At 42.2% G+C, this 25842-nt stretch overlaps 1 protein-coding gene across 2 annotated transcripts in view; it reads left to right on the forward strand.

Annotated features, from left to right (window-relative positions):
- Nucleotides 1–1515: 1515 nt before the first annotated feature.
- Nucleotides 1516–25842, forward strand: part of LOC132393906 (ATP-dependent Clp protease ATP-binding subunit clpX-like, mitochondrial) — a 32501-nt gene continuing 8174 nt past the window's right edge. The window contains exons 1-8 of one of the 2 annotated variants that reach the window (XM_059969331.1): nucleotides 1516–2183; nucleotides 2306–2445; nucleotides 8309–8472; nucleotides 14363–14514; nucleotides 15635–15797; nucleotides 17017–17169; nucleotides 19035–19199; nucleotides 24195–24283. In XM_059969331.1, the coding sequence (XP_059825314.1) occupies nucleotides 14410–14514; nucleotides 15635–15797; nucleotides 17017–17169; nucleotides 19035–19199; nucleotides 24195–24283 (675 nt within the window). In that variant the 5' untranslated portion in view covers nucleotides 1516–2183; nucleotides 2306–2445; nucleotides 8309–8472; nucleotides 14363–14409. Of the gene's footprint in view, nucleotides 2184–2305; nucleotides 2446–6841; nucleotides 8163–8308; nucleotides 8473–14362; nucleotides 14515–15634; nucleotides 15798–17016; nucleotides 17170–19034; nucleotides 19200–24194; nucleotides 24284–25842 lie in introns of those variants that run through there. The other variant, XM_059969329.1, reaches the window with a different exon arrangement.

The raw sequence follows: 25842 nt of genomic DNA on the forward strand, positions 1-25842 counted from the left end.
GTACCTAAGATGGACATTGGCAAGTACGAAAGTGCTTTAAGGGTTCACTGGACTAAAAAAAGTTGAGAAACACTGCTGTAAATAAATAAGCAAACAAGTAAATAAATAACCAGAGAAAGATAACCAATTCAGCACAGAAGTGCAATATTTTTAAGGTACGAAGCACAGACGCTCCCAAATATCAATAATATCTGCATTTTGCCACATATGTTGTTTGATAATGAAGTAGAATTAATATACTCAAGCTTATTTAACAGATAAAGACCATAAGAGCAAAGAATAGTAGCAGAATTGGGTCATTTGACCCATCGAGTCTGCTCCACTGTTTCATCATGGTTGGTCCATTTTCCCTCTCAGCCCCAGTATCCTGCTTTCTCCCCGTATCCCTTTATGACCCGATTAATCAAGAATCTAACAATCTCTGTTTTAAATATACCCAATGACTTGGCTTCCACCGCTGCCTTTGGCAATAACTTCCACAGTTTCACCACCCTCTGGCTAAAGAAATTTCTCCTCATCTCCATTCTAAAAGGACACCACTCTCTTCTGAAGCTGTGTCCTCTGGTCCTAGATTTCCCCACCATAAGAAGCATCCTCTCCACATGCGCTCTATCAATGCCTCTCAACATTTTATAGATTTGATAGAACAGGTTATTTAACTAATAGCTGGATGCCATGAACATTGATCTCTCTAACATCCATTAATTTATCTCCCTCCCCCTTCTCTTTTTCCATTCCCCATTCTGGTTCCAATTTCACCCCTTCTCTTCTCCATGCCTTCCTGTCACCTCCCTCTGGTGCCCCTCCTCCATCCCTTTTTCCATGGTCCACTCCACTCTCCTATCAGATTTCTTCTTTTCCAGCCTTTTACCTCTTCCACCTATCACCTCCCAATTTCTCATTTCACCCCACCTACTTACCTACTCATTTGGCATCACCTATCACATGCCAGCTGGCCTTTTTATTCTGGCATCTTCCCCCTTCCTTTACAATCGTGATGAAGGGTCTCAGGCCGAAACATCGACTGTTTACTGCTCTCCATAGATGCTGAGTTCCTCTAGCATTTTGTTTGTGTTGTTCTGGATTTCCAGCATTTGCAGAATCTCTTGTGTTTAGGTTAATTAACTTAATCTTTGTTCTATTGCTTAAATACTTGCAACATCTTATTTATGTCAACCTTTTAAATTTCATTCCAGGAGTAGTAATTGAGATACAAACTACTCTGCACCCAATATGAATTGGGTGTTCCTCATGCCTAGTTGAGGACCTACAAATATGGGAGGGGTGTGAGACAGGTGGCAGAGAAGGAGTGCCAGGGGTGGGAGGTGACGCAGGTGCAGACACACCCAGCACTTAGACATCAGGCAAGGTCATTTCATTCCAAACAATTGGCTTATTGATCATTACAGAATGTCTCTCTGGTGCTTCCTGCCCCCTCCCCTCTCCCTTCCCCTTTTCCCAACAATGATTCCCCTCTCCCTGCCACCTTCCCACTCTCCGTCCACAACAGAGACCCAACAAAACAAGTCAGATTTATCGTCACTCACAGATGTCATGAAATTTGCTTTATTTGTGATAGCAATACAATGCAATACATAAAATAGTTACAGCCCTGTACAAAAGTCTTAGGCACTATATTATATATAAGCCCAATATTTTTGCACAGTACTGTACTATACACCTGCTCGTTATTACAAATATCCAATCAGCCAATTGGCACAACTCAATGCATGAACACATGTAGACATGGTCAAGAGGTTCAGCTGTTTTTCAGACCAAACACCTGGCTGGGGAAGAAATGTGATCTCAGTGACTTTGACTGTAGAATGATTGGGGGCCAGATGGGGTAGTTTGAGTATCTCAGAAACTGCTGATCTGGGATTTTCACACACAACAGCCTCTGGAGTTTACAGAGAATAGTACCAAAAACAAAACAAAACAATCCAGTGAGTAGCATTTCCGTGGGTGAAAATGCTTTGTTAATGAGAGAGGTCAGAGGAGAATGGCCAGACTGGTTCAAGCTGACAGGAAGGCGACAGTAACTCAATTAACTAACGTTATAACAGTGATATGCACAAGAGCATCTCTGAATGCAGAACACGTCGAACCTCGAAGTAGATGGGCTACAGCAGCAGAAGTCGATGAACATTCAGACCCAGTAGTCACATTATCAGCTACAGGAGGTAACGAATAACGTGGTCACTGAATTTATACAGCAATGTCTTTTTACATAATTTGACGCAACATGTGCTATTGGTGAGGGGAAATTCGTTTGTTTACGTTGATGCCCACGCCTGTATTTCAGACCTCATTTCCCCAGGACTTCCTATTCTTTCCCCGTTGCCGAAAGTGCGTGGCCCCGATAGCTCCGCAGTAACATCGGATGGAGCGAGATCCGACCCGCATAGATCACGATGTTCCGAATCATTGCAGTTGGGACGAAAGGTATTTTTACAATCCTTTTTCCATAATCATGCGCGCAGGTTTTAATTGTAGACAATCCACGATGTTGACAGTTAAACTGTTTCGAGAATTTCACACACAATGGCTTTTCCAAAATAAACTTTTGCTGGGACAATAATTATGTAAGTGAGACGTCTTTATTCTGGCGTCTTCCCCCTTCCTTTCCAGTCCTGTTGAAGGATCTCAGCCAGAAACGTCGACAATTCATTCATTTTCATGGACGTTGCCTGACCTGCTGATTTCCTCCAGAATTTTGTGTGTGTTGCTTTGGATTTCTAGCATCTGCGGAACCAATTGTAATTATTACGTACGTACCCCGAGGAGTGTTGCCTGCGATGAGAAACTCGCAACTATACACATCCTCCAAAGCTCTAATGTCATATTGACTGTATTGACGGATGTATCCGGTTGTTGTGGCCAGGGGAGGAGCTGCGGATAAGCTCCCACTCCCTATTAATGCTCCCAATGGCGCGCCTCTCAACTACCTCTGACAACCAAGTCCAGCTCCCGCCCTTCACATGTGGCTTAGCTACTAAGCCCTGCGGAACCGTTTCTACCGACCGGAGAACGGGCAAAGACGGGTGACTAGCACGTTTCAAATCAGTCGCTTCGGGCAGGTGGGGCTCGTCAGCACTGGTGGGCAGCTCATTTGGGAGAAGGGGAAGTCAGACCTCAAACCTCCGCTGCCTTACAGCTATACGCACTCACGGGGAGGCACTGAGGAAAGATCCAGAGCTGGAATTCCTCAGGCAGTCTCAACGCTGCTGGCGCCAAACTGTAACGGTCTCTGCCGTTCCTACGGGTTCATCAGCTGTATAACGAGGGGGAACTTGCTACATGAGCAACAGCTTGCTCTCCGTATCATAAGACCATAAGATATGGGAGCAGAAGCAGGCCATTCGGCCCATCGAGTCTGTCATTCAATCATGGGCTGATCCAATTCTTCCAGTCATCCTGATGCACCATCAATAACTCACACTGAGACGTAAGGCGAGATATCGGCTTTTATTGACTGGAAGAAGGAACCAGGAGTGAGTGACCATCATACTATGTCCTGGAGACTGAGGCCGAGCGTCAGGCCTCAGATCGCCTTTATACAGGGGCCTGTGGGAGGAGCCACAGGAGCATTCAGCAGGGGACGTGTCGGGACAGGCACATAGTTCACCACACATCCCCACTCCCCTACTTTCACCCCATACCCTTTGATGTCTTGGCTAATTAAGAACCTATCTATCTCTGCCTTAAGTGCATGGAATGACTTGGCCTCCACAGCCACTTGTGGCAACAAATTCCACAGATTTACCACCCTCTGACTAATTTCCCTGCATCTCTGTTCTAAATGGACTTCCTTCAATGTCCTCTTGTTCTAGACTCCCCTACCATGGGAAATAACTTTGCCATATTTAATCTGTTCAGGCCTTTTAACATTTGGAATGTTTTTATGAGATACCCCCCCCCCCCCATTCTCCTGAACTCCAGGGAATACAGCACAAGAGCTGCCAAATGTTCCTCATGTGGTAACCCTTTCATCGTACTGCCCTGACTTGCATAGACAGCTAGGATGCAACATCGATGGTCGACCCAGGATAACCGAGGGGCCTACGGGTGTATAAGCTGAATCCCTGAAGGGTCGCGGCGTGCTGGAGGAACTCTGCAGGTCAGGCAGCATCGATGGAGGGGAATAGACAGTCACGTTTCTGTTGTAAACCATTCATTAGGGTGTGGGGGTGGGGTAAATTGAGGTGGTGAGCTACTGGAAACTCAAAAACTCACTCATGGGTCCCCTACAAAATAATTACTGAAACTTCAACCATGTAGGAGAAACCACATTGTGAATGCTGAATGTATAACAGACTAGGAAAATATTTTCACAATATTCATCCATTGTCTGCTGCATCTTCAGGGACATCATCTATGACTCCTATATCCCTCATATTTCAATACTTATACTGATCAAGTAGCTAGTTATCTCAGATTCAGAAGTATGTATATTATCACTGGCATATGTCATGTAATTAACCCCATTCCCATTCCAATATGTCCCTCAATTCCTACCTCCATTCCCTTTCCGACATGTGGGTCAATGGCCTCTCCTCTGCCACTCTCAGTGTGGAGGAGCCACGCCTCATATTCCATCTAGGTTGCCTCCAAGCTGATGGCATGAATACTCCCCCCTCCCTCTCCTATTCCCCACTCTCCAAATGAGTGTCAAGGGCTCGAGCGCCTGATTGACTCAATTGCTTTTCTCCGATTGTGGTGTTGAGCAGGGTTGAAGTCGATGAAGTCCCGTGAGGAGAGGCGGGTGTTTGGCACTGTCTGCCTGCGTTTGACCGGTCTTTGTCTCCCTCTTGCTAGCTGCTATTGGAGGACTGTCTTGGTGCAAGGATTGATCAGAGAAGCTGTGGACTCATTTTGGGGGACTTTGGGGTTCATGTTGCATGTGACATTGAATCACAGTGGATTTAATTTTGCTTTTTTGACACTGATCAACAGAAAAGACTCATGTCAAAATGAAAACAAATTTCTGCAAATTGGTCTAAATTTATTAGCATTATTAAACACAAAATAATTGATTGCATAGTTACTCACCTCCTTCAAGTCAGTATTTGGTAGGTGCTGCTTTGGCGGCATTTACAGCCTTGAGTCTGTGTGGATAGGTCTCTATCAGCTTTGTACATCCAGATTGCAATTTTTCCCTTTCTTCTCCTGCCTCAGCAAGGACTGGACTGGTTGCAATTTGCCTATCGCCACAATAGGTCAAAGGCACACGCAATCTCAATGGCTCGCCACACAGCTTTAGACCACCTGGACAACACAAACACCTATGTCAGGATGCTGTTTATCAATTATAGCTCAGCATTTAATACCATCATTCCCACAGTCCTGATTGAGAAGTTGCAGAACCTGGGTCTCTGTATCTCCCTCTGCAATTGGATCCTCAACTTCCTAACTGGAAGATCACAATCTGTGCAGATTGGTGATAATAGATCCTCCTCGCTGATGATCAACACTGGCACACCTCGGGGTTTGTGTTTAGCCCACTGCTCTACTCTCTATATAAACATGACTGTGTGATTAGGCATAGCTCAAATACCATCTATAAATTTGCTGACGATACAACCATTGTTGGTAGAATCTCAGGTGGTGACGAGAGAATGTACAGGAGTGAGATATGCCAACTAGTGGAATGGTGCCGCAGCAACAACCTGGCACTCAGTGTCAGTAAGACAAAAGAGCTGATTGTGGACTTCAGGAAGGGTAAGACGAAGGAACACATACCAATCCTCGTAGAGGGATCAGAAGTGGAGAGAGTGAGCAGCTTCAAGTTCCTGGGTGTCAAAATCTCTGAGGATCTAACTTGGGCCCAACATATTGATGCTGTTATAAAGAAGGCAAGACAGTGGCTATACTTCATTAGGAGTTTGAAAAGATTTGGTATATCAACAAGTACACTCAAAAACTTATATAGATGTACTGTAGAGAGCATCCTGACAGGCTGCATCACTGTCTGGTATGGAGGGGCTACTGCACAGGACCAAAAGAAGCTGCAGAGGATTGTAAATCTAGTCAGCTCCATCTTGCGGACTAGCCTACAATGTACCCAGGACATCTTCAAGGAGCAGTGTCTCAGAAATGGAGTGTCCATTATTAAGGACCTCCAGCACCCAGGGCATGCCTTTTTCCCACTGTTACCATCAGGTAGGAGGTACAGAAGCCTGAAGGTACACACTCAGTGATTCAGGAACAGTTTCTTCCCTTCTGCCATCCGATTCCTAAATTGACATTGAACTCTTGCACACTACATCACTTAAAAAATATATATACTGTAGTATTTCTGTTCTTTTGCACGATTTTTAATCTATTCAATATATGTATACTGTATAAAGTATACTCAATAAGATTTACTTATTTATTATTACTATATTATTTTATTTTTTCTTCTGCTTCTAGATTGTGTATTGCATTGAACTGCTGCTACTAAGTTAACAAATTTCATGTCACATGCCAGTGATAATAAACCTGACTCTGATTCTGACAAACTGCTCAAGCTCTATCAGCTAGCCTGGGGACTGTGAGTGAACAGCCCTTTTCAAGTCGAGCCACAAATTCTCAACTGGATTAAGCTCTGAACTCTGACTTGGCCACTCCAGGACATTAACTTGGTTGTTTTTAATCTATTCCCGTGTAGCTTTGGCTTTATGCTTGGGGTCATTGTCTTGCTGGAAAAGAAATCTTCTCCCAAGTTGTGGTTCTCTTGCAGACTGCATCAGGCTTCTCCCCTGGATTTCCCTGTGTTTTGCTGAACCAACTAAATAAGTATTCAGTGCCCAACTAAACATATCCCTTTTGCCTACTGTAGTGGTTACTTGAAAAATAAACCAAAACCTCTGAGAGACTGAGGGACACAGCACTGTAAAATGCAAATCCAAATAACTGTACTTGAAGTTGAAAAAAGTACGATTGATCCCTTATTACGGAACCAGCTAAAAGGATCAAAATTAGCAATATTAGTGAAGTAAGCAGTCAACAAAAAAATCAAAACCCTGCTCAATTTATCTCTAACTGAAACTAACAACACAAAGAGTGAATATGTGACAATGCTCATTCATCTCTATCTCACCTCAACCCATATGACAAATTACTGTAACCCATAATAAAAATGCACAACATACGATACAATACAGACAGACAGAAAATAGAGTCTTGCCGAAGGGTTTCGGCCCACGTCAACTGTACTTTTTTCCATAGATGCTGCCTAGTCTGTGAGTTCCTCCAGCATTTTGTGTGTGTTGCTTGGATTTCCAGCAGCTGCAGATTTTCTCTTGTTTGTGACATGACTCCTGCACCTATATGAAGTCTATATCCCTCCACTTCCTGCCCATTCATCTGGCCATCTGAGGGCCTCTTTAATGCTCCAATCATATTTGCTTCCATTGCCCAATTCCCCACTGGCAGTGCTTTCAAGTCACCTCCCATTCTCTGTAATTAAAAAAAACTCGCCTCACACATCTCCTTTGAACTTACCCCCTATTCTACCTCACTTTAAGAGCATGAACTCTATTATTAGGCATTTTATTAAAGATTAAACTTATTTGACACAAGTACATTAAATCATGCAGGGAAATGCTTGAGTTATGTCAGGGATGAGATGGGGACAAGGGCCAATGTGCTTCCGGCGCCAATACAGCATGCCCACAACTTACTAACCCCAGCCCGTACATCTTTGGAATGTGGGAGGAAACTGGAGCAATTGGAGCAAACCCACGCAGTCATGGGGAGAACAAACAAACTCCTTACAGACAGAAGTGGGAATTGAACCTGTGTCACTGCTGACGTTAAGTGTTCTGCTACCACTACACTGTTCTGCTGCCTCAACTCTAGGATAAAGATGCTAGCTCACTTTCCTGAAAACTCTGCCATGGTTAATATTTTGACTCTTATAATAAACCGGAACTCTATCATGGACGGTCCCAAGCGAGCCTGCAAAAGGAGGAGGATCAGCATAGGGCTAGCAACCCCATCCCTTAAAAATCCAGCACTACAGAAATGCTAACAGAAGCTCTAAAGACCCCTGAAAGAGGAAGGAGGCACCTAGAAGATGTGCTACACCTGGAGACAACAGGAAAGGCAACCTGGGTCAGAGGAATCTCACAAGCTACTGTCAGCAGCCTATGCCGCAGTACCGTTGAAAGGCTTGCGTAAGTATCCTTCCTGATGGCACTGGTATAGCTTCATTATATAGAATAGGACCATTTTAAAATTTGAAAGTGAAATAATTACATTTCCAATTTTAAATGGACAGGTGGAGTTTCTGACCGTTAAATTTCTGTTACTTTTTTTTCAGCCTGCCAGCTCTTATTGCCCCCGACAAAGCTCCTAGCAATAGTAACAACCTCCTGTGAATTGATTCATAAATTGGCATATAGACCACTGAGAACATTTTCTGTAACAACAATACTTGGCAAAAGACATGAAGGCTGTGATAAGGATAATTCCAGAAACAAACAGGTACAGTTTTGTTTGCAATATTTCCCTGGACTATAAATTATATATGTTTACTTTTTAAACAGAAGATGTCAATAAGATTGAAAGACTACAGAGAAAATTTACAAGGATGTTGCCGGGACTTGAGCACCTGAGTTATAGGGAAAGGTTGAATAGATTATGATGGTGGTGTGCTCGAATGCAGCCTTTTATCCTGGCCAACCAAAGATGCTCTTGTCTTTTTTAAATGTCTTTTATACGTTCACAAGACATTGCTGGAAATTAAGGACTTCAGGTACTGCAGGTCTACCCATCAGTAAGTTGCTTGTTAGCGGAGGAGTTGGACTTATAACCATATAACCATTACAGCACGGAAACAGGCCACTTCCGCTCTTCTAGTCCGTGCCGAACACTTACTCTCACCTAGTCCCACTGGCCCGCACTCAGCCCATAACCCTCCATTCCTTTCCTGTCCATATATCTATCCAATTTTACTTTAAATGACAATACCGAATTTGCCTCTACCACTTCTACTGGAAGCTCGTTCCACACAGCTACCACTCTCTTGAGTAAAGAAATTCCCCCTTGTGCTACCCTTAAACTTTTGCCCCCTAATTCTCAACTCATGTCCTCTTGTTTGAATCTCCCCTACTCTCAATGGAAAAAGCCTATCCACGTCAACTCTATCTATCCCCCTCATAATTTTAAATACCTCTATCAAGTCACCCTTAAATCTTCTATGCTCCAAAGAATAAAGACCTAACTTGTTCAACCTTTCCCTGTAACTTAGGTGCTGAAACCCAGATAACATTCTAGTAAATATTCTCTGTACTCTCTCTACTTTGCTGACATCTTTCCTAAAATTCAGTGACCAGAACTGTACACAATACTCCAAATTCAGCCTTACCAATACCTTGTATAATTTTAACATTACATCCCAACTCCTATACTCAATGCTCTGATTTATAAAGGCCAGCATACCAAAAGCTTTCTTCACCACCCTATCCACATGAGATTCCACCTTCAGGGAACTATGCACCATTATTCCTAGATCACTCTGTTCTACTGCATTCTTCAATGCCCTACCATTTACCATGTATGTCCTATTTGGATTAATCCTACCAAAATGTAGCACCTCACACTTATCAGCGTTAAACTCCATCTACCATCATTCAGCTCACTCTTCTAACTGGCCTAAATCTATCTGCAAGCTTGAAAACCTACTTCATTATCCACAACACCACCTACCTTAGTATCATCTGCTTGGTGTGGGCCGTGTTGCTGCCTGCTACAGAAAGGCATTGGAGCAGTTGTAGAAAGGCGGTCTGCAGCCTGACAGTGAGTGATTGTCTTGGACATGTTTCTTGTGACTGCAAGGGCCTGTTGGGCATTGAAAATGTATAATACTGCAAGTCCAGCTCTCCGATTTATTGGTGTGTCTAGAGGTGGGAGAACTGCATGGCCTCAGTTGTGGTGCGGACTAGGCTTCATGCTGCAGTATTGCTTGTTGCAGATGCCAGGAGGTTGCGTGGTGTGGCACCAATGCTGCTCTCCAGTGTTCGCTCAGTGGAAGACAATCTGGATTACATATGTGCATGCATGCGTTTGTCCACGGACTGCTGAGGGCTTGTTCTTACCGAAAACATTTGTGCTCCATCAATCTATGAGACATGTCTCTTAGGGATTTGGGCTATGTTTTTTTTGTGTGACTGCATATTTACTGCTTTCTTGTATGTGCTATCTGTGTCTTGTGCTGTGCGTGACTGTTGGTACTGGGCTTTGCACCTTGGCCCTGGAATACCACTGTTTCATTTAGCAGTATTCATGTATGGTTGAATGATAATTAGACATGAACTTGAACTTGAATTCCTCAGAGAGTAGAAGACTGAGAGGAGATTTGATAGAGGTATACAAAATTATCAGGGGTATGGATAGGGTAAAAGCAAGCAAGCTTATTCTACTGAGGTCAGGTAAGACTACAAATAGAGGTCAGGGGAGTAGTGTATTTAATATTTCGGTAATAATTGAATAATATTGTAAATATATTGTATGATTAAGCATTCATTGTTTGTTTACATAATTCATTACGAGTTATATGCCAGAAGTATGCACATGAATGGTACACGCCATTGTGCCACCGTGCCACTTGTGAGCACCTCACTAAAGAAAAAGTTAAATAGACAAGTATTCTGGCTCCTTTGTTTTTCCTTTCATTAGTTTCTGGAGTACCAAAATATAACAATGGGTTAAGAGTGAAAGGTGAAATGTTTAACAGGAACATCAGGGGAAATTTCTTCACTCAGAGGGTGATGAAAGTGTGGAATGAGCTGCCAGAGGATGAGGTGGATGTGGGTTTGATATCACCATTTAAGAGGAATTTGCATAGGGACATGGTTGGGAAGGGTTTGAGGGGTTATGGTCCAGTTGCAGATCGATGGAACTAGGCAGATTGATAGTTTGGCATGAAGTAGACAGGCTGAAGGGTCTGTTTCTATGCTGTAATGTTCTATGACTATGACTAAGAGATTCTGCAGATGCTGGAAATCAAGAGCAACATACACAAAATGCTGGAGGATCTCAGCAGGTCAGGCAGCATCTATGGAAATGAATAAACATTTGATGTTTTATGCTGAGATCCTTCTCAGGACTGGAGAGGAAGGGGGCAAAAGCCAGAATAAGAAGTTGGGGGGGAGGGGAAAGAGTACCAGCTGGCAGGTGACAGGTGAGACCAGGTGAGCTGGAAGGTGGAAGTGATAAACTGGGAAGTGATAGGTGGAAGAGGTAAAGGACTGAGGAAGAAGGAATCTGGTAGGAGAGTGGACCATGGGAGAAAGGGAATGATGAGGGGTGATGGGCAAGAGAGAAGAGAGGAGATAAGAGGGAAGCCAGAATGTGTGGTGGAAAGAGAGAAGGGGGAGGGGTGGAGCAGTTAGGGAAGTTAGAAAAATCAATCAATTATGATTGATTTTATTGATTTCTTTGATAGCTTGTCAGTAGAAGGGAAACAAAACTCAGGAAAGTTAACCCTTGGTTCCCACCGCCTTGCCCTTTGTCTGATTTAAAGTAAAATTGGGGCTAATTTGTATTAATCTGGTTTCACAGGTTCATCATAAAAATGAAATGAAGATAATGTACCAGCAGTCAAATAATTCCCTCAGGAAAAACTGTGATCAATTACGCTGCCCAAAATGTGGAAGTCATAGAATACACATAGAACCAATTACTTGTAAGTCTTAGTACAGTCACTCGGATAGTTAGGTTACCAGTGACATTACTACCTTATCTAAGAATTGTCAAGCTTGTTTGTCTTAACTTGTGGTGCCACGGCAGCGGAGTGGTAAGTGGAATGCTGTTACAGCTCGGAGAGTCAGAGTTTGATTTCAGTCCTTGTGTCCTCTGTAAGGAGCCTCTGTTCATCCTCCCTGTAGAATGCGTAGGTTTTCTCGGGCGCCCTGGTATCCCCCCACAGTTCAAAGACGTACTGGGTAGGTTAATTGGTCATTGTAAATTGTCCCCTGAATGGGTTAGAGTTAAATCGGGAGTTATTGGGGGTTGCTGCGTGGCATGGCTTGAAGGGTCAGGAGGGCCTATTCCATTCTGTATTGATAAATAAAATCAAAAGAAAATAAAACATTATACTGGGTCATGTAAAAACAAGAGACATTTTACAATGACCAGGGGGTGCCTAAGATTGCCTAATGATGTTTTCCAGCAGCTTGCAGGAGAACCGTTAAAGCACCAAGTCAATGGCTGACTACTTGTTTGAAACAACTGTGAGGAAACTAAAACCCAAGGTCCATGATGCCTGCATTTTTTTGAAAAGTAATGGTATCTAAATGATTCAGATTTACTTATTTATCACATGTACATGTAAATAAACTCCACCATGGATGGTCATGAGTCCAGTTGTGAAAGGAGGCAAGTTGGGCATGGAGCTAGCACCCTCATCCTATAAAAACACAGAACTATAGAAACACCAACAGAAGCTCCAGAGACCTCACCTCTGGGAGAGGAGGGATCTTCACCTAGAAGATGTATTGATGGGTTACACCTGGACTTGGGAGACTGGCCCAGGACTGAGGACTCTGGTGAGCTGGTGTCAGCAGCCTATGCCCCAGTAAGGGTGAGGAGCTTATGAAGAAGAAAACATGAAATCATAGGGTGAAAAGTATTACTTGTGTTTACAACTATCACAACATGGCTGTGCTGGGGTCAGCTCACAAGTGTTGCCACACATTCTGACCCCCACCCCCCCATGCTCAGCAGAACCACAGAGAACACAACAAAGCAGACCACGACAAACAACAAAACAACAGCGTAACAAGTCCCTTTCCCCCCTTCCTCTCTTTCACCTTCCCCTTCACCCGCCAACATGGACAGTCCTCCAGCTCCAGGACAGGCCTCCAGTCTCCAGTCTACAGCCATTGGGATTCAATTTCTGGACTTCTGATCAACCTTCAGGATATGGTCTTCGGTATCAATGCTAGACTACCCAAGGAGCCAAACTTTGGGTTTGCCAACTGACCAACTCATGCAAATCAACTGATAAAGCTAAAAATATGCTGAATTGACTTTATTTCTTCCATCCTTCGCATATGAGGAGTAAAAATCTTTACAGTATGTCTCTGCCTGAATGTGCAATGTGCAAATTAGTAGTTTTTCATAAATACTATAGCAAATAGAATGGTATTTGTAATAATACAATAAGCTATACAATAGACCAGTCAATATAGCACAGAAATAAAGTTGTGTCAGCGTGAGTGAATCAGTCTGACGGCCTGGTGGAAGAAGCTGTCCTGGAGCCTGTTGATCCTGGCTTTTATGCTGCGGTACTGTTTCCCAAATGGTAGCAGCTGGAACAGTTTGTGGTTGGGGTGACTCGGTTCTCCAGTGATCCTTCGGGCCCCTTTTATGCACCTGTCTCTGTAAATGTCCTAAATTGTGGGAAGTTCATATCCACAGATGCGCTGGGCTGTCTGCACCACTCTCTGCAGAGTCCTGTGACTGAGGGAAGTACAGTTCCCATACCAGGCAGTGATGCAGCCAGTCAGGATGTTCTCATTTGTGCCCCTGTAGAAAGGATTTTGGGTCCACACCAAACTTCTTCAACCGTCTGAGGTGAAAGAGGTGCTGTTGTGCTTTTTTTCTCCACACAGCCTATATGTACAGACCACGTGAGGTCCTTGGTGATGTGCATGCCAAGGAACTTGAAGCTGTTCACCCTCTCAACCCCAGTTCCATTGATATCAATAGGGGTTAGCCTGTCACTATTCCTCCTGTAGTCCACAACCAGCTCCTTCGTTTTTGCGACATTGAAGGAGAGGTTGTTTTCTTGACTCCACTGTGTCAAGGGGATGATTTCTTCTCTGTAGGCCACCTCATTATGATTTGTCGATAAGACCAATCAATGTAGTATCATCTGCAAATTTAATTAGCAGATTGGAGCTATGGGTGGTGATACAGTCATGGGTGTACAGAGAGTAAAGGAGGGGGCTTAGGACACAGCCCTGACAGGCATCTGTGTTGAGGGTCAGAGGTGCAGAGGTGAGGGAGCCCACTCTTACCCACCTGCCAGTGATCTGACAGGAAGTCCAGGATCCAGCTGCACAATGCAGGGTGAAGGCTGAGGTCAAGGCTTTATGTATATTTTAAATAGAAGTTGATAGATTCTTGATTGGTCAGGAATAAAGAGATACAGGGAGAAGAAAGGGGATTAGGACATAGAGAGAAATGGATCAGTCATGTTGAAATGGCGAAGCAAACTTGGCGGGCCAGCTGGCCTAATTCTGCTTCTATATCTTATGACTCTATTAACATTGTGTTCATATAATGTAGTTGGGTTCCTGGCTGCCAATAGAATATTTGATGACCTACGTGATTTAATATGTATAAAATATTAGATGATTTTTTTCAGATGCTGCTCCATTTGTAAAATGCAATGCTTGCCAGCATGTCTTTTTGATGTTGACTTCAAAAAAATCTCCTGCAAACAATTACAACGAAGTTGGTTTGTGGCATATAGCTGACAAAAGTGACTGCCAGGTGAATCTGCCAGCACCCAAAGAAGTAAGACTCACACTTTTTTGTTTGTGGCTATTCATTGGTCATTAAAGAGGATTTTGTACGTGGTTGTCAGGTTGAATTTAAGTAAACTGATCCCTATTAACTGAGGTGGTGTGCTAAAGTTGGAGTGGAACATGGAAGATATAATATTAGGGCAGCACAGTAGCATAGTGGTTAGCACAATGCTTTACAGTACAGGTGATCCAGGTTCAATTCCCACCACTGCCTGGAAAGGAGTTTGTACGTTTTCCATGTGACCTTGTGGGGTTCCTCTGGGCGCTCTGGTTCCTTCTCACAGTCCATGGATATACTGGTTAGTAGGTTAACTGGGCATTGTAAATTGTCCTGTGATTAGTAAAGGGCGACCAATAAATCAACCAATAAATAAACTGGGGCATGGACTACCAATAGTAGCTCACCAGAGTCCTCTGTCCTGGCCCAGTCTTTCACATTATCTACATGAGTATCATTCCTTACCCAGGCAGGAGATGTTGGTGTTTCTTAGCACTGGACGGCAGAGTTAGCATGATGGTTAGCTAAATGATATTACTGCGCCAGTAAACCAATTTCAACTCCCACCATTGTTCATAAGGTGCTTGTATGTTTTTTCTCTGACTATGTAGGTTTCCTCTGGGTGTTCTAGTTTCCTCTCATAGTCCAAAGACATAGAGATTAGTAGATAGCTTTAGAAGGGAAGGTTATTTAGGATTGGAATGAGGAGAAATTTCTTCACTGCGTGGGTAGTAACTATTTGGAAATCTTTACACCAGAGGGCTGTGAGGCTCAGTCACTAAGTTAACTGAAAACAGGTACAGGTAGACTTCCTGATATTAAAGGAATATCAGTTTATATTAGGAGTAACTGTTTTTCAGTCTGGTGGTCCTGGTGTGGGTGCTACATAGCCTCCTTCCCGATGGGATTGGGACATGAGCAGAGTGGGTGGGATCCTTCATGATGTCACTGGATGATATGTGGATAGTAAAGGAAGATAACTCTTCAGGAGATGATTAGTCTCTATCAATGAAAGATGGAGCAGGTTCAAAAGATCAGATGGACAATTACTACCTCTTGTCCATATTTTCTAATGTATCTCACAGTATTAAAAAAGTACCTTTGGTTTCAGCTCCATCGCATTTTGGATGAGTATATTATCGGCCAAAATCAAGCAAAGAAAGTTCTCTCAGTAGCCGTCTACAATCACTATAAAAGGCTTATTAATAATATTCCATCCCATGTCACACAACATTCTGAGGGTTGTGGTCACAGCTTCTCCAGCTCGTCAAGAGGCAAGTTTTCTCTTTTTTACTTAGACATTTCCTCAGGTTTGAGGGATATTCCACCCTAGCTCTGACATGGTGGATGAGACAAATGTGTGACCCAACACTCTGACCTAGCTGGGTCGGGACGTGTTTGATTGAGTGGGCAGACAGACAGATGATTGGGGGATGAGTAAGTGGGTGGGCAGTATAGGATATGGTAGTTTCCTTTTCATGCTTGTACTGGGCTCCTCTGTGCTTCTGCTGAAGAAACTCAAAGTTCCCAGTGCCTCCTGAGATGCTGCTTCATTTTTGTCAGTCACGGACCAGGGATTCCCACAAATTTAAGCTCAAGTTCAGTTTATTACCATTTGACCATACACATGTATACCAGCAAACAAAACAATGTTCCCCTGGACCAAGGACCACAACACAGTACATATAACTCACACACAAGCACATAAAGTAATATCACTACAAATAAACTAACAAATAATAAGGTGCCCATTAGATACGGAAGAAAGTAAACAGGTTAATGCTGCAAGTGTTTCATATGTGATGAGAGCTGGGTGGTGGCAGGGAGTTCAGTAGTCTTACGACCTGGGGGAAGGAGCTGTTTCCCATCCTAACACTATGGTCCAAATACTATGGTACCTCCTGCCTGATGGTAGGGGGATCAAAGGAGATGGGAGGGATCATTGACAATGCTAAGGGTCTTGCATACACAGTACTCCTAATAGGTATCTCTAATGGGTGGAGAGAGACCCCAATGATCCTTTCAGCAGTCCTTGCACCCCGTTGTAGAGACTTGCTGTCAGATACCTTGCAATTCCTGTACCAGAAAGCAGTGCAGCTGGTCAGGGCACTCAATGGTGCTCCTGGAAAAATTGGTTAAAGTGGAGGGGGTAGGGAGGGGGCACCTCACTCGCCTGAATCTCCTTAGGAAATTGAGACGCTGCTGTGCTTTCTTCGCCAAAGAGATGGTGTTGCAGGACCAGGTGAAATTGTCCACTCTGTGTACTCCCAGAAACTTGGTGCTCCTAAGCCGGCTACGACACAGAAAATAGAACAACTCAGCAGGAGAACAGGTCTAACGTTGTCAGATTGAACTAATCCCATCTGCCTGTATCTCCTCCTTATCCCACCATTCCCCATTTGTTCATGTGCCTGTCTCAATGCCTACTAATTGCTGTTTTGACCCCGCTGTGGACATGGAGATATAAGCTGTTCATCTTTTCTTTCCCCACAGAACTAGTGAATCTCACAGAATTGATTCCAAACCCGACTTATTTATCACAACAACCAGTAATACAGAGAAATTTCCGGAAGAACTTTGGCATTGTTAATAATGCTGTTCATTTTGACAAAAGCAACATCATTCTGCTTGGACCCACAGGCTCAGGTATTAATGCGTTTCAATGTTTGTTTTTTGTTCTGGAATGAAGAAATCCTCCCTTGAAGACAAATTTATATTGCTTGCTTAAACATTAATCTGACATTTACAAAAAAGATCATTTTTGCAAAATTCATTTGCCACTTCTCTCAAAACATCCCAAAACCTTCAAATATTAAAGTGAAACCACAGCAGCCATTTAAAAATAAGTTCAAAGTGAATTTATTATCAAAGTATGTATATGTCGCTGTACACTTCTCTGAGATTCATTTTATTACAGACATTTACAGTAGAACAAAAAAAAAACAATAGAATCAGTGAAAAGCTATACACAAAGACTGACAAACAGCCAATGTGCAAATGAAGGCAAATTGTGCAAATACAAAATTTAGTAGTAGCAGTAATAATGATAATAATAATTACACTGCCTTGGACAGAAGGGGATGAGAAATAACAGACATAAAAAATTTCACAACAGTCCGATGAAACTTCCAAGGATATTTTTCATCAATGAAAACAAGATTCAGCACTCTATATGACCTTATGCAAATCAGATAAGAGGTCCACACCACTAGAGTTAATTGAAAACACAACCCAGAAAAACGAAGAAACTATCACTATTGAAGAAAATTTAACCAATGGAAGAACATGACCCTCCATGGAAGACATCCCCATGATCTGAGCAGACTAGATGTTGACAAAGAAGCATTAAATGTCTGACTTAGAGTTGGTGACCTCTTCCCAGAGAACATTTAACTGGCTGAATCACCATTTGGTATGAGGAGACTACTGCAAAGGATGAAAAAAGCTGCAGAAGGTTGTAAACTCAGCCACCTCCATCACGGGCACTAGCTTTCCCCAGCATCCAGGACACCTTCAAGGAGTGATGCCTCAAAAAGGTGGCATCCATCATTAAGAACCCCCATCACTCAGAACGTACCCTCTTCTCATTGCTACCATCAGGGATGAGGTACAGGAGCCTGAAGACAGACAGTCAGTAATTCAGGAACAGCTTCTTCCTCTCTGCCATCAGATTTCCGAATGTACATTGAGCCCTATGACTACCACCTCATTACTGTTTTGCATTAATATATATTTTTTTATATACTTCTTACTGTAATTCACATATTTTATTATTTATGTAATGGACCCCTGCCACTTAATGACAGATTTCACAACATTTACCAATAATATTAAACCTGATTCTGTTTCAGGCAGTCCATTGTCAACACTAGGTGTCTGTGCTGATTTTGTTCATTTACAATCAATCAAAAGAATGTGTAAGTGTACAATACACTGGATTCATTCCTCTGTTGATAACTATTAGGAACTAATACAGTTTTATATTACTGTAGCAGTATTGATAGTGTTCTAATCTGTTCTGTATTTCATTTAAATACATAATTTTATTCAGTTAAATGGTAGTTTGTCTTTTTTATACCATTTGGAATGGAAACAACTTCTTCTTCCCTCAGGCCATTAAGCCTCTGAACTCCCCAGTGCATTGCATTCAAAGTGTAACTAGTTAGTTTGTTCTATGCCCTACAATATTTAATTTATGCACTTAACTTTCTCTATTTATGCATAATTCATTTCTAGATTTAAATCTTACTTTGCTAAGTTATTGTGTGTTATATGTGTATTATGAATTTTACTGTGCTCTATACCTTGATCTTAAGAACCGTCTTGTTTGATGGTGTACATTTACATAGTTAAATAACAATAAACTTGACTTTTTAACTATTTCCATAAAACTTTGGCTAATTGGTGCAGTTGCTTAATTGGGCCAAAATGTACTGATCTTGATGTGTCCCACTGTATATTCTACAGCAGTATGTTTTTTTAAATCTAAACATTCTGCTGGTCTTTCACAGGGAAAACACTGATGGTCCAAACGTTGGCCAAATGCTTGGATGTGCCATTTGCAATCTGTGACTGTACGTGCCTCACACAATCCGGCTATGTTGGTGAAGACATTGAATCAGTCATTGCTAAGCTGCTACTGGATGCAAACTTCAATGTTGCAAGAGCTCAGCAAGGTATAATTAATAATTCCTTTCAATTGTTACAGTAAAACAGTCAAGTGAGAGGAACAGAAAAATTCTAACCATTATGTTGTGAGGCCTCTGTGGGTCGGGGTTGACCAGGGATGCTGTGTCCTGGCTGTCTATACAAGCCATGGCAATAAATATAAGACCATAAGACATAGGATCAGAATTAGGGCATTCAGCCCATCAAGTCTGCTGTGCCATTTTATCATGGCTAATCCTGGATTCCACTCAGCCCACACACCTGCCCTGTCACCATATTCCTTGATACCCTGACCAATCAGGAATCTATCAACTTCCACTTTGAATATACCTCCACTTGGACTTGGCCTCCACTGCAGTCTATGGCAGAGCATTCACAGATTCAGCATTCTCTGGCTAAAAAAACTTACTCCTTAGCTCTGTTCTAAAAGGTCACTCTTCAATTTTGAGGCTGTGCCCTCTAGTTCTGGATACCCCCACCGGAGGAAACATATCTAGTCCTTTCAACATTCGGTAGCTTTCAATGAGATCCCCCAACACTTTTCTAGATTCCAGTCAGTTCAGGCCCAGAGCTTCCAAACACTCCTCATACATTAATCCCATTCATTCCAGGAATCATTCTCATGAACCTTCTCTGGATTCTCTCCAATGACAAGACATAATTTCTGAGATAAGGGACCCAAAACTGTAGACAGTACTCCAAATGTGGCCTGACTAGTATCTTATAAAGCTCCAGCATTATCTCCTTGTCTTTATATTCTATTCCCCTTGAATTAAATGTCAACAAGCATTTGCCTTCTTCACCACAGACTCAACTTCTAAATTGACCTCTGGGAGTTTTGCATGAGAACTCCTAAGTCCCTTTGTACCTTAGATGTTTGAATTTTCTCCACATTTAGATAACAGTCTGCACTATTGTTCTTTTTCCCAAAATGCATTATCATAGACTTCAAAAGTTTCAAAGGTACATTTAATGCCAGAGAAATTTATACAATATAAATCCTGAAATTCTTTTTCTTTACAGCCATTCACAAAAACAGAGGAGTTCCCCAAAGAATGAATGATAGTTAAATGTTAGTACCCTTAAATCCCCGCACCTCTCCCCACCCACACGTAAGCAGCAGCAAAGCAACACTGTATTTCCCAGCACTGTATTCCATCTGCCACTTTTTTACCCATTCTTCGACTTTATCTAAGTCCTGCTGCAATCGCATTGCTTCCTCAGCACTACCTACCCCTCCACCTATCTTTGCATTATCCGCAAACTTTGCCACAAAACCATCAATTCCACTATCTAAATCATTGACAAACAATGTGAGAAGTAGTGATCCCGGTACTGACCCATGATGAACACCACTAGTCACTGGCAGCCAACCAGAAAAGGTACCCTTTATTCCCACTCGCTGTCTCCTGGTTGTCAGCCATTTCTCTATCCTTGTCAGAAACACCATATGATTTTATCTTGTTTAGCAGCCTCATGTGAGGCACCTTATCAAATGCCTTCTGAAAAATTAAGTAAATGACATTTACTGCTTCTCCTTTGTCCACCTTCCTTGTTACTTCCTCGAAGAATTCTAACGGATTTATCAGGCAAGATTTCTCTTTATAGAAACCATGCTGACTTTGACCCCAGCCATTATCAATACTCTTCAGAGATTGTCTGCCTGGTGTCAGTGGTCGCATAATCAGGACTTGTGATATGCACCAGCTGCTCATATGACCATTCACAACCTGTTCCTATGGCTTCACATGACTCTGATCGGGGTGGGGGGGCTAAGCAGGTGCTACACCTTGCCCAAGGGTGACCTGCAGGCTAGCGGAGGGAAGGAGCACCTTACACCTCCTTTGATTGAGACATATCTCCACCCTGTCACCAAAAATAAAGATAAACTTCTTTATTACTCTGATCATTCTTTTGATTTTTTCTTTTATATTTAAAAAATTCAATATAGGAAAGATAACAGTGGAAATTAAATGCCACATAGAACTTTTTTTCTCTATCTATTTATCTATATATAGGTAAATACCTGTAAAATATAATTGTCATATTATCCATAATTTGGGCAGCATGGTAGTGTAGCAGTTTGCAGAACACTTGACAGTGCCACAGTTCAGCGATCAGGGTGCAGTTCCCAGCACTGTAGGAACTTGCACGTTCTCCCCATGTCCACACGGGTTTTCTACAGGTGCTCTGCTCTCCCTCCGCCTTCCAAAGATGTACAGGTTATGGGCATGCTGTGTTTGCATCAGAAGCCGGGCAAAACTTGTAAGTTGTCCCCAGTACATCCTTGGACTGTTGTTTACTGACACAAATGACACATTTCACTGTAAGTTTTGATGTTTTTATATGACAAATACGTGACAAATCTAATGAAATATTATACAATTGCCAATTAAATTTACTTTGCTTTACTTCACTTGCTGAAGCACAACAAAACTTATTTCTACCTACAAAACAACAGCTCTAAGTACTTGCAAATGAAATGTGCAAAATTTGTCTCAAACAATGATTATACCTCTTTCAAAACAGAGCAAGCAGTTAATGCCTATTTGAGTTATATTTGAGGCACCTCCCAGTTAACATCTAGCTGATTGAAGTCATCTGCCACTCATTTCCAATTCATCACGCACAGCCTATTTAAACCAGCTCTCACCCATTGAACAATAATATACAGGATCAGAATTAGGCCATTTGGCCCATTGAGTCTGATCTGCCTTTTCATGATGGCTGATCTTATTTTCCTCTCAGTCCCATTCTCCTGCCTTCTCCTTGTACCCTTCATGAGCTGACCAATCAAAGATTTATCAGTCCCTACCTTAAATATATATATATAAAGACTTGGTCTCCACCCTACCTGTGGCAAAGAATTCCACAGATTCACTGCTCTCTGGCTAAATAAATTCTTCCTCATCTATGTTCTAAAAAGATACCCCTCTATTCTGAGGCTGTGTCATTTGGTCTTAGACTCACCCACCATAGGAAACATCCTCTCCACATCCACTCTATCAAATCCTTCTGCCTTTCGATAGGTTTCAATAAGGTTGCCCCTCATTTTTCTGAATACTAGTGAATACAGGCCCAGAGTTATCACTCTTCACATGACAAGCCATTCAATCCTGGAATCATTTTTGTGAATCTCCTTTGAAGCCTCTCCAGTTTCAGCACATCCTTTCTGTATGCATTTTCAGTAACAGACTAAGACAACTGTGCTGCTCCAAGGAGCTCTATATGAGGTAATTCCTACCCTCAGCCATCAGGCTCTATAATGAGTCAACCTATAGCCGGGGAAGTGACCTTGTATTCTTTGACTTGTAAATCTTGTACATCTTATTTTTAAGGTAACTTATTTTTATTCTTTCTTATTTCTCTTCTAACATTTATACATCTGTGCACTTGTTATGCTACTTGCCTTGCCTTGCGCCCTTATTCCTGGTGGAGTTGTCGGGGTGCCATCATGACAAGCTTTGCACCAGTCTGTTCCATCTGTCGCGGTTGTGTGCCAGAGCCTGGGTTGCCGCAAATGTTTTCCCTTTCCATTCTTTAACGTTGTCCATCCATCTTTTCCTCTCCTTCTTTTCTCCTCCACAGTTCCTTGCAGAACGGTCTTTGCAAGGCCACTGGATCTTGTTAAATGGCCGTACCATCTCAGCTTTCTTTTCTTCACCGTTGTGAGAAGGTCTTCATGAGGTCCAATGTGGAGCTGGATGGTCTTGTGGACCTGCTCATTTGTGATGTGGTCCAAGTATGAGATGCCCAGGATGTTGCAATAGCATCTCATTTCCAATGCCTGTATGTAGCTCTGTTATGAGGGTCCATGTCTCGCATGAGTACAGGAAGATGGAGAATACCAATGCACACAGGAGTCTGATCTTGAACTTCATGGTGATGTTGCTGTCCCTCCATATTGTCTTGAATTTGAATAGTGCAAACTCAAGACAATATGCTACTATGACATTGTAATTTCCTTTGGGATCAATGAAATATCTATCCATTTATAAGGGACCCAAACCTGCTCACAGTACTCACCAGTGCTTTACTAAGCCTCAACATTACATTTTTCCTTTGATATTCAAGTCCTCTTGGAATGAATGCTGACATTGCATTTGCCTTCCTCACCACAGACTCAACCTGCAAATTAACCTTCAGGGAATCCTGCACAAGGACTCCCAAAATCCTTTGCACCTCAGATTTTTGTGTTTTCTTTCCATTTAGATAATAGTCAACCCTGTCATTTCTTCTACCAACCAGTTGCTCCTAGCCTCCAGTTACCTTGTTGTGTTAATTTTTTGTTCCCTCTGGTTTTGTGACACCTCGAAGCTTGTCACTTTGCAGTTTATTATTACAGTGATCACTCACTGCTGAATTGTCTCTGTGGGTTTGAATATAGGTGAAGTCTCCTCTACATTTTCTGACAATCAGGACCAGAAAGGAAAGAAGAAGCCAGAATAAGAAGGTGGGGAGAAGGGGTAGAGTATAAGTGAGCAAGTGATAGGTGAAGCCAGGTGAAGGGGAAGGTGGGTATGTAGGGGTGGAGGGAGGTTCTCTGAAGAAGCTCAGAGCTGATCAGTGGAAGATGTAAAGAGCTGGAAAAGATTGAATATAGTAAAAGAGAAGAATGGTCCATGGAAGAAAGGGAAGGAGGAGGGGGAACCAAAGGGAGGTGATGGACAGATAAGACAATGAGAAGGGGTGAAAAGGGGTCAGAATGAGTAATGGAAAAAAGAGAGAAGTGTTGGACCATATAAATAACTCGGTAGACTGTCATGTCACCATTGATATGGGCCATGGTTCAAACTTGCCTTTTTCTTGATGTGGCACTGGGTGATACAGGAAAGATTAAATTGAAACATTCAAAATTGTAACTGGATTTGGTGATGTTGGAATGATGTTGCCTCTCACTGGATTATCTAGAAATGGGGACAAGCATCGAAAAATAATGTGTTGTCTATTCACAGTGGGACATTGGTGTTTTGAATACTTCTTTATCTATTTTAATTGATTAGGAATTGTCTTTCTTGATGAAATGGACAAGATTGGAGCAATTCCGGCAGGGCATCAGTTACGAGATGTAACGGGAGAAGGTGTGCAACAAGTAAGTGAAATTGTTTAATGTCACGTAAGTACTACTTACATCAAACGCGAGGTGAAGGCTATTAAAGCTCATTTCAAGTTGAATGTTTTTCAACATCTTTACAGCCTAGCTTTGCTTTACAGACATACAATCAACCTCGGTATGTATATAAGCTGACTTGTATTTATATTTATTGTTTTTTCTATTACTATGAGTGGTAAATCTGTGGAATTCATTGCCAGAGACGGCTGTGGAGGTCAAGTCACTGAGTATATTTAAAGTGGCAATTGATAGGTTCTTGATTAGTCAGTGCATTAAAGTTTATGAGAAGAAGGCAAGGGAATAGGGTTGGGAGGGATAATAAATTGTGGATGACTGATTCCAGGCTGGTGCCACTGACTGAGATGCCGTGGGAGAAAGAACATCAGGATTTTGTGGTGGATGGGAGGTCTCTGTACTCTAGCGATCATTCCCTCTCTCTCTTTCTCTCGATGGTGGGGAGAGTTTCTGCTGATTCTTGAGCTGGGGAATCTCAGAATAAAAAGCGACATGGCAGATTGTAACATCATTAACAACTGTTAGTTTCTCCTTTCACTGTGGAATGGGTGACATCTTTTTGTCCCTTGTTAGTAAGAGAGATCCAGAGTAACAACTATTTTGATCTCCTTTACACTTCTGTACAGGAAGTGACATTAAGCAAATCTTGATACTTGAATCAACAACATGATAGCTTAGCAGTTAGCACAATGCTTTACAGCACCAGAAATTGGGTTTCAATTGCCACTGCTGTCTCCCACATTTCAAATTTCTAATTTCATTGGGTTTAGTTTACTGATATACAGATTGAATTAAAACCATAAGACGTGGGAGCAGAATTAGGCTATTTGGCCCATCGAGTCTGTTCTGCCATCCATTATGGCGGATTTATTATCCCCCTCAACCCATTCTCATGTCTTCTCTCCCCAACCTTTGACACCCTGGCTAATCAAAAACATATCACTCTCAGCTTTAAGTATACCAATGACATGGTGTTCACAGCTGTCTGTGGCAATACATTCCACAGACTCACCACTCTCTGGCTGAAGAAATCCCTTCTTCATCTACATGGAGGCTTTGTAATTATAAATATTTTCAAAGATGTCCTCCCCACCTCTCCTTTCCAGATCCCTGCAGCTCCATTTTCCATATAGCTGAAGTGTATCCTCCCTGGCTAAAGAAATTACTCCTCCTCTCTGTTTTAAAGGAACATTCTTCTGTTCTGAGGATGTGCCCTCTGCTCCCATACTTCTCCACAATTGGAAAAGTGCTCTCCATGTTCACTCTATCTTGGGCTTTTGGTGTATACTCTGAAATGCACATAGAGCTAGATTGCAACTGTTTAAAATGGGTGATAATGGAAGGGTTCCAGGACATGGTCTAGAAACAGTGGTGAACAGACAGACAGACATACTTTATTGATCCCGAGGGAATTTGAGTTTCATTACAGTTGCACCAACCAAGAATAGAGTAGAAATATAGCAAAATAAAAACCAAAAATAATTAAATAATAATAAGTTAATTATGCTAAGTGGAAATAAGTC

The sequence above is a fragment of the Hypanus sabinus genome, chromosome 5 (genome assembly GCF_030144855.1).
Source record: "Hypanus sabinus isolate sHypSab1 chromosome 5, sHypSab1.hap1, whole genome shotgun sequence".
NCBI lineage: Eukaryota > Metazoa > Chordata > Chondrichthyes > Myliobatiformes > Dasyatidae > Hypanus > Hypanus sabinus.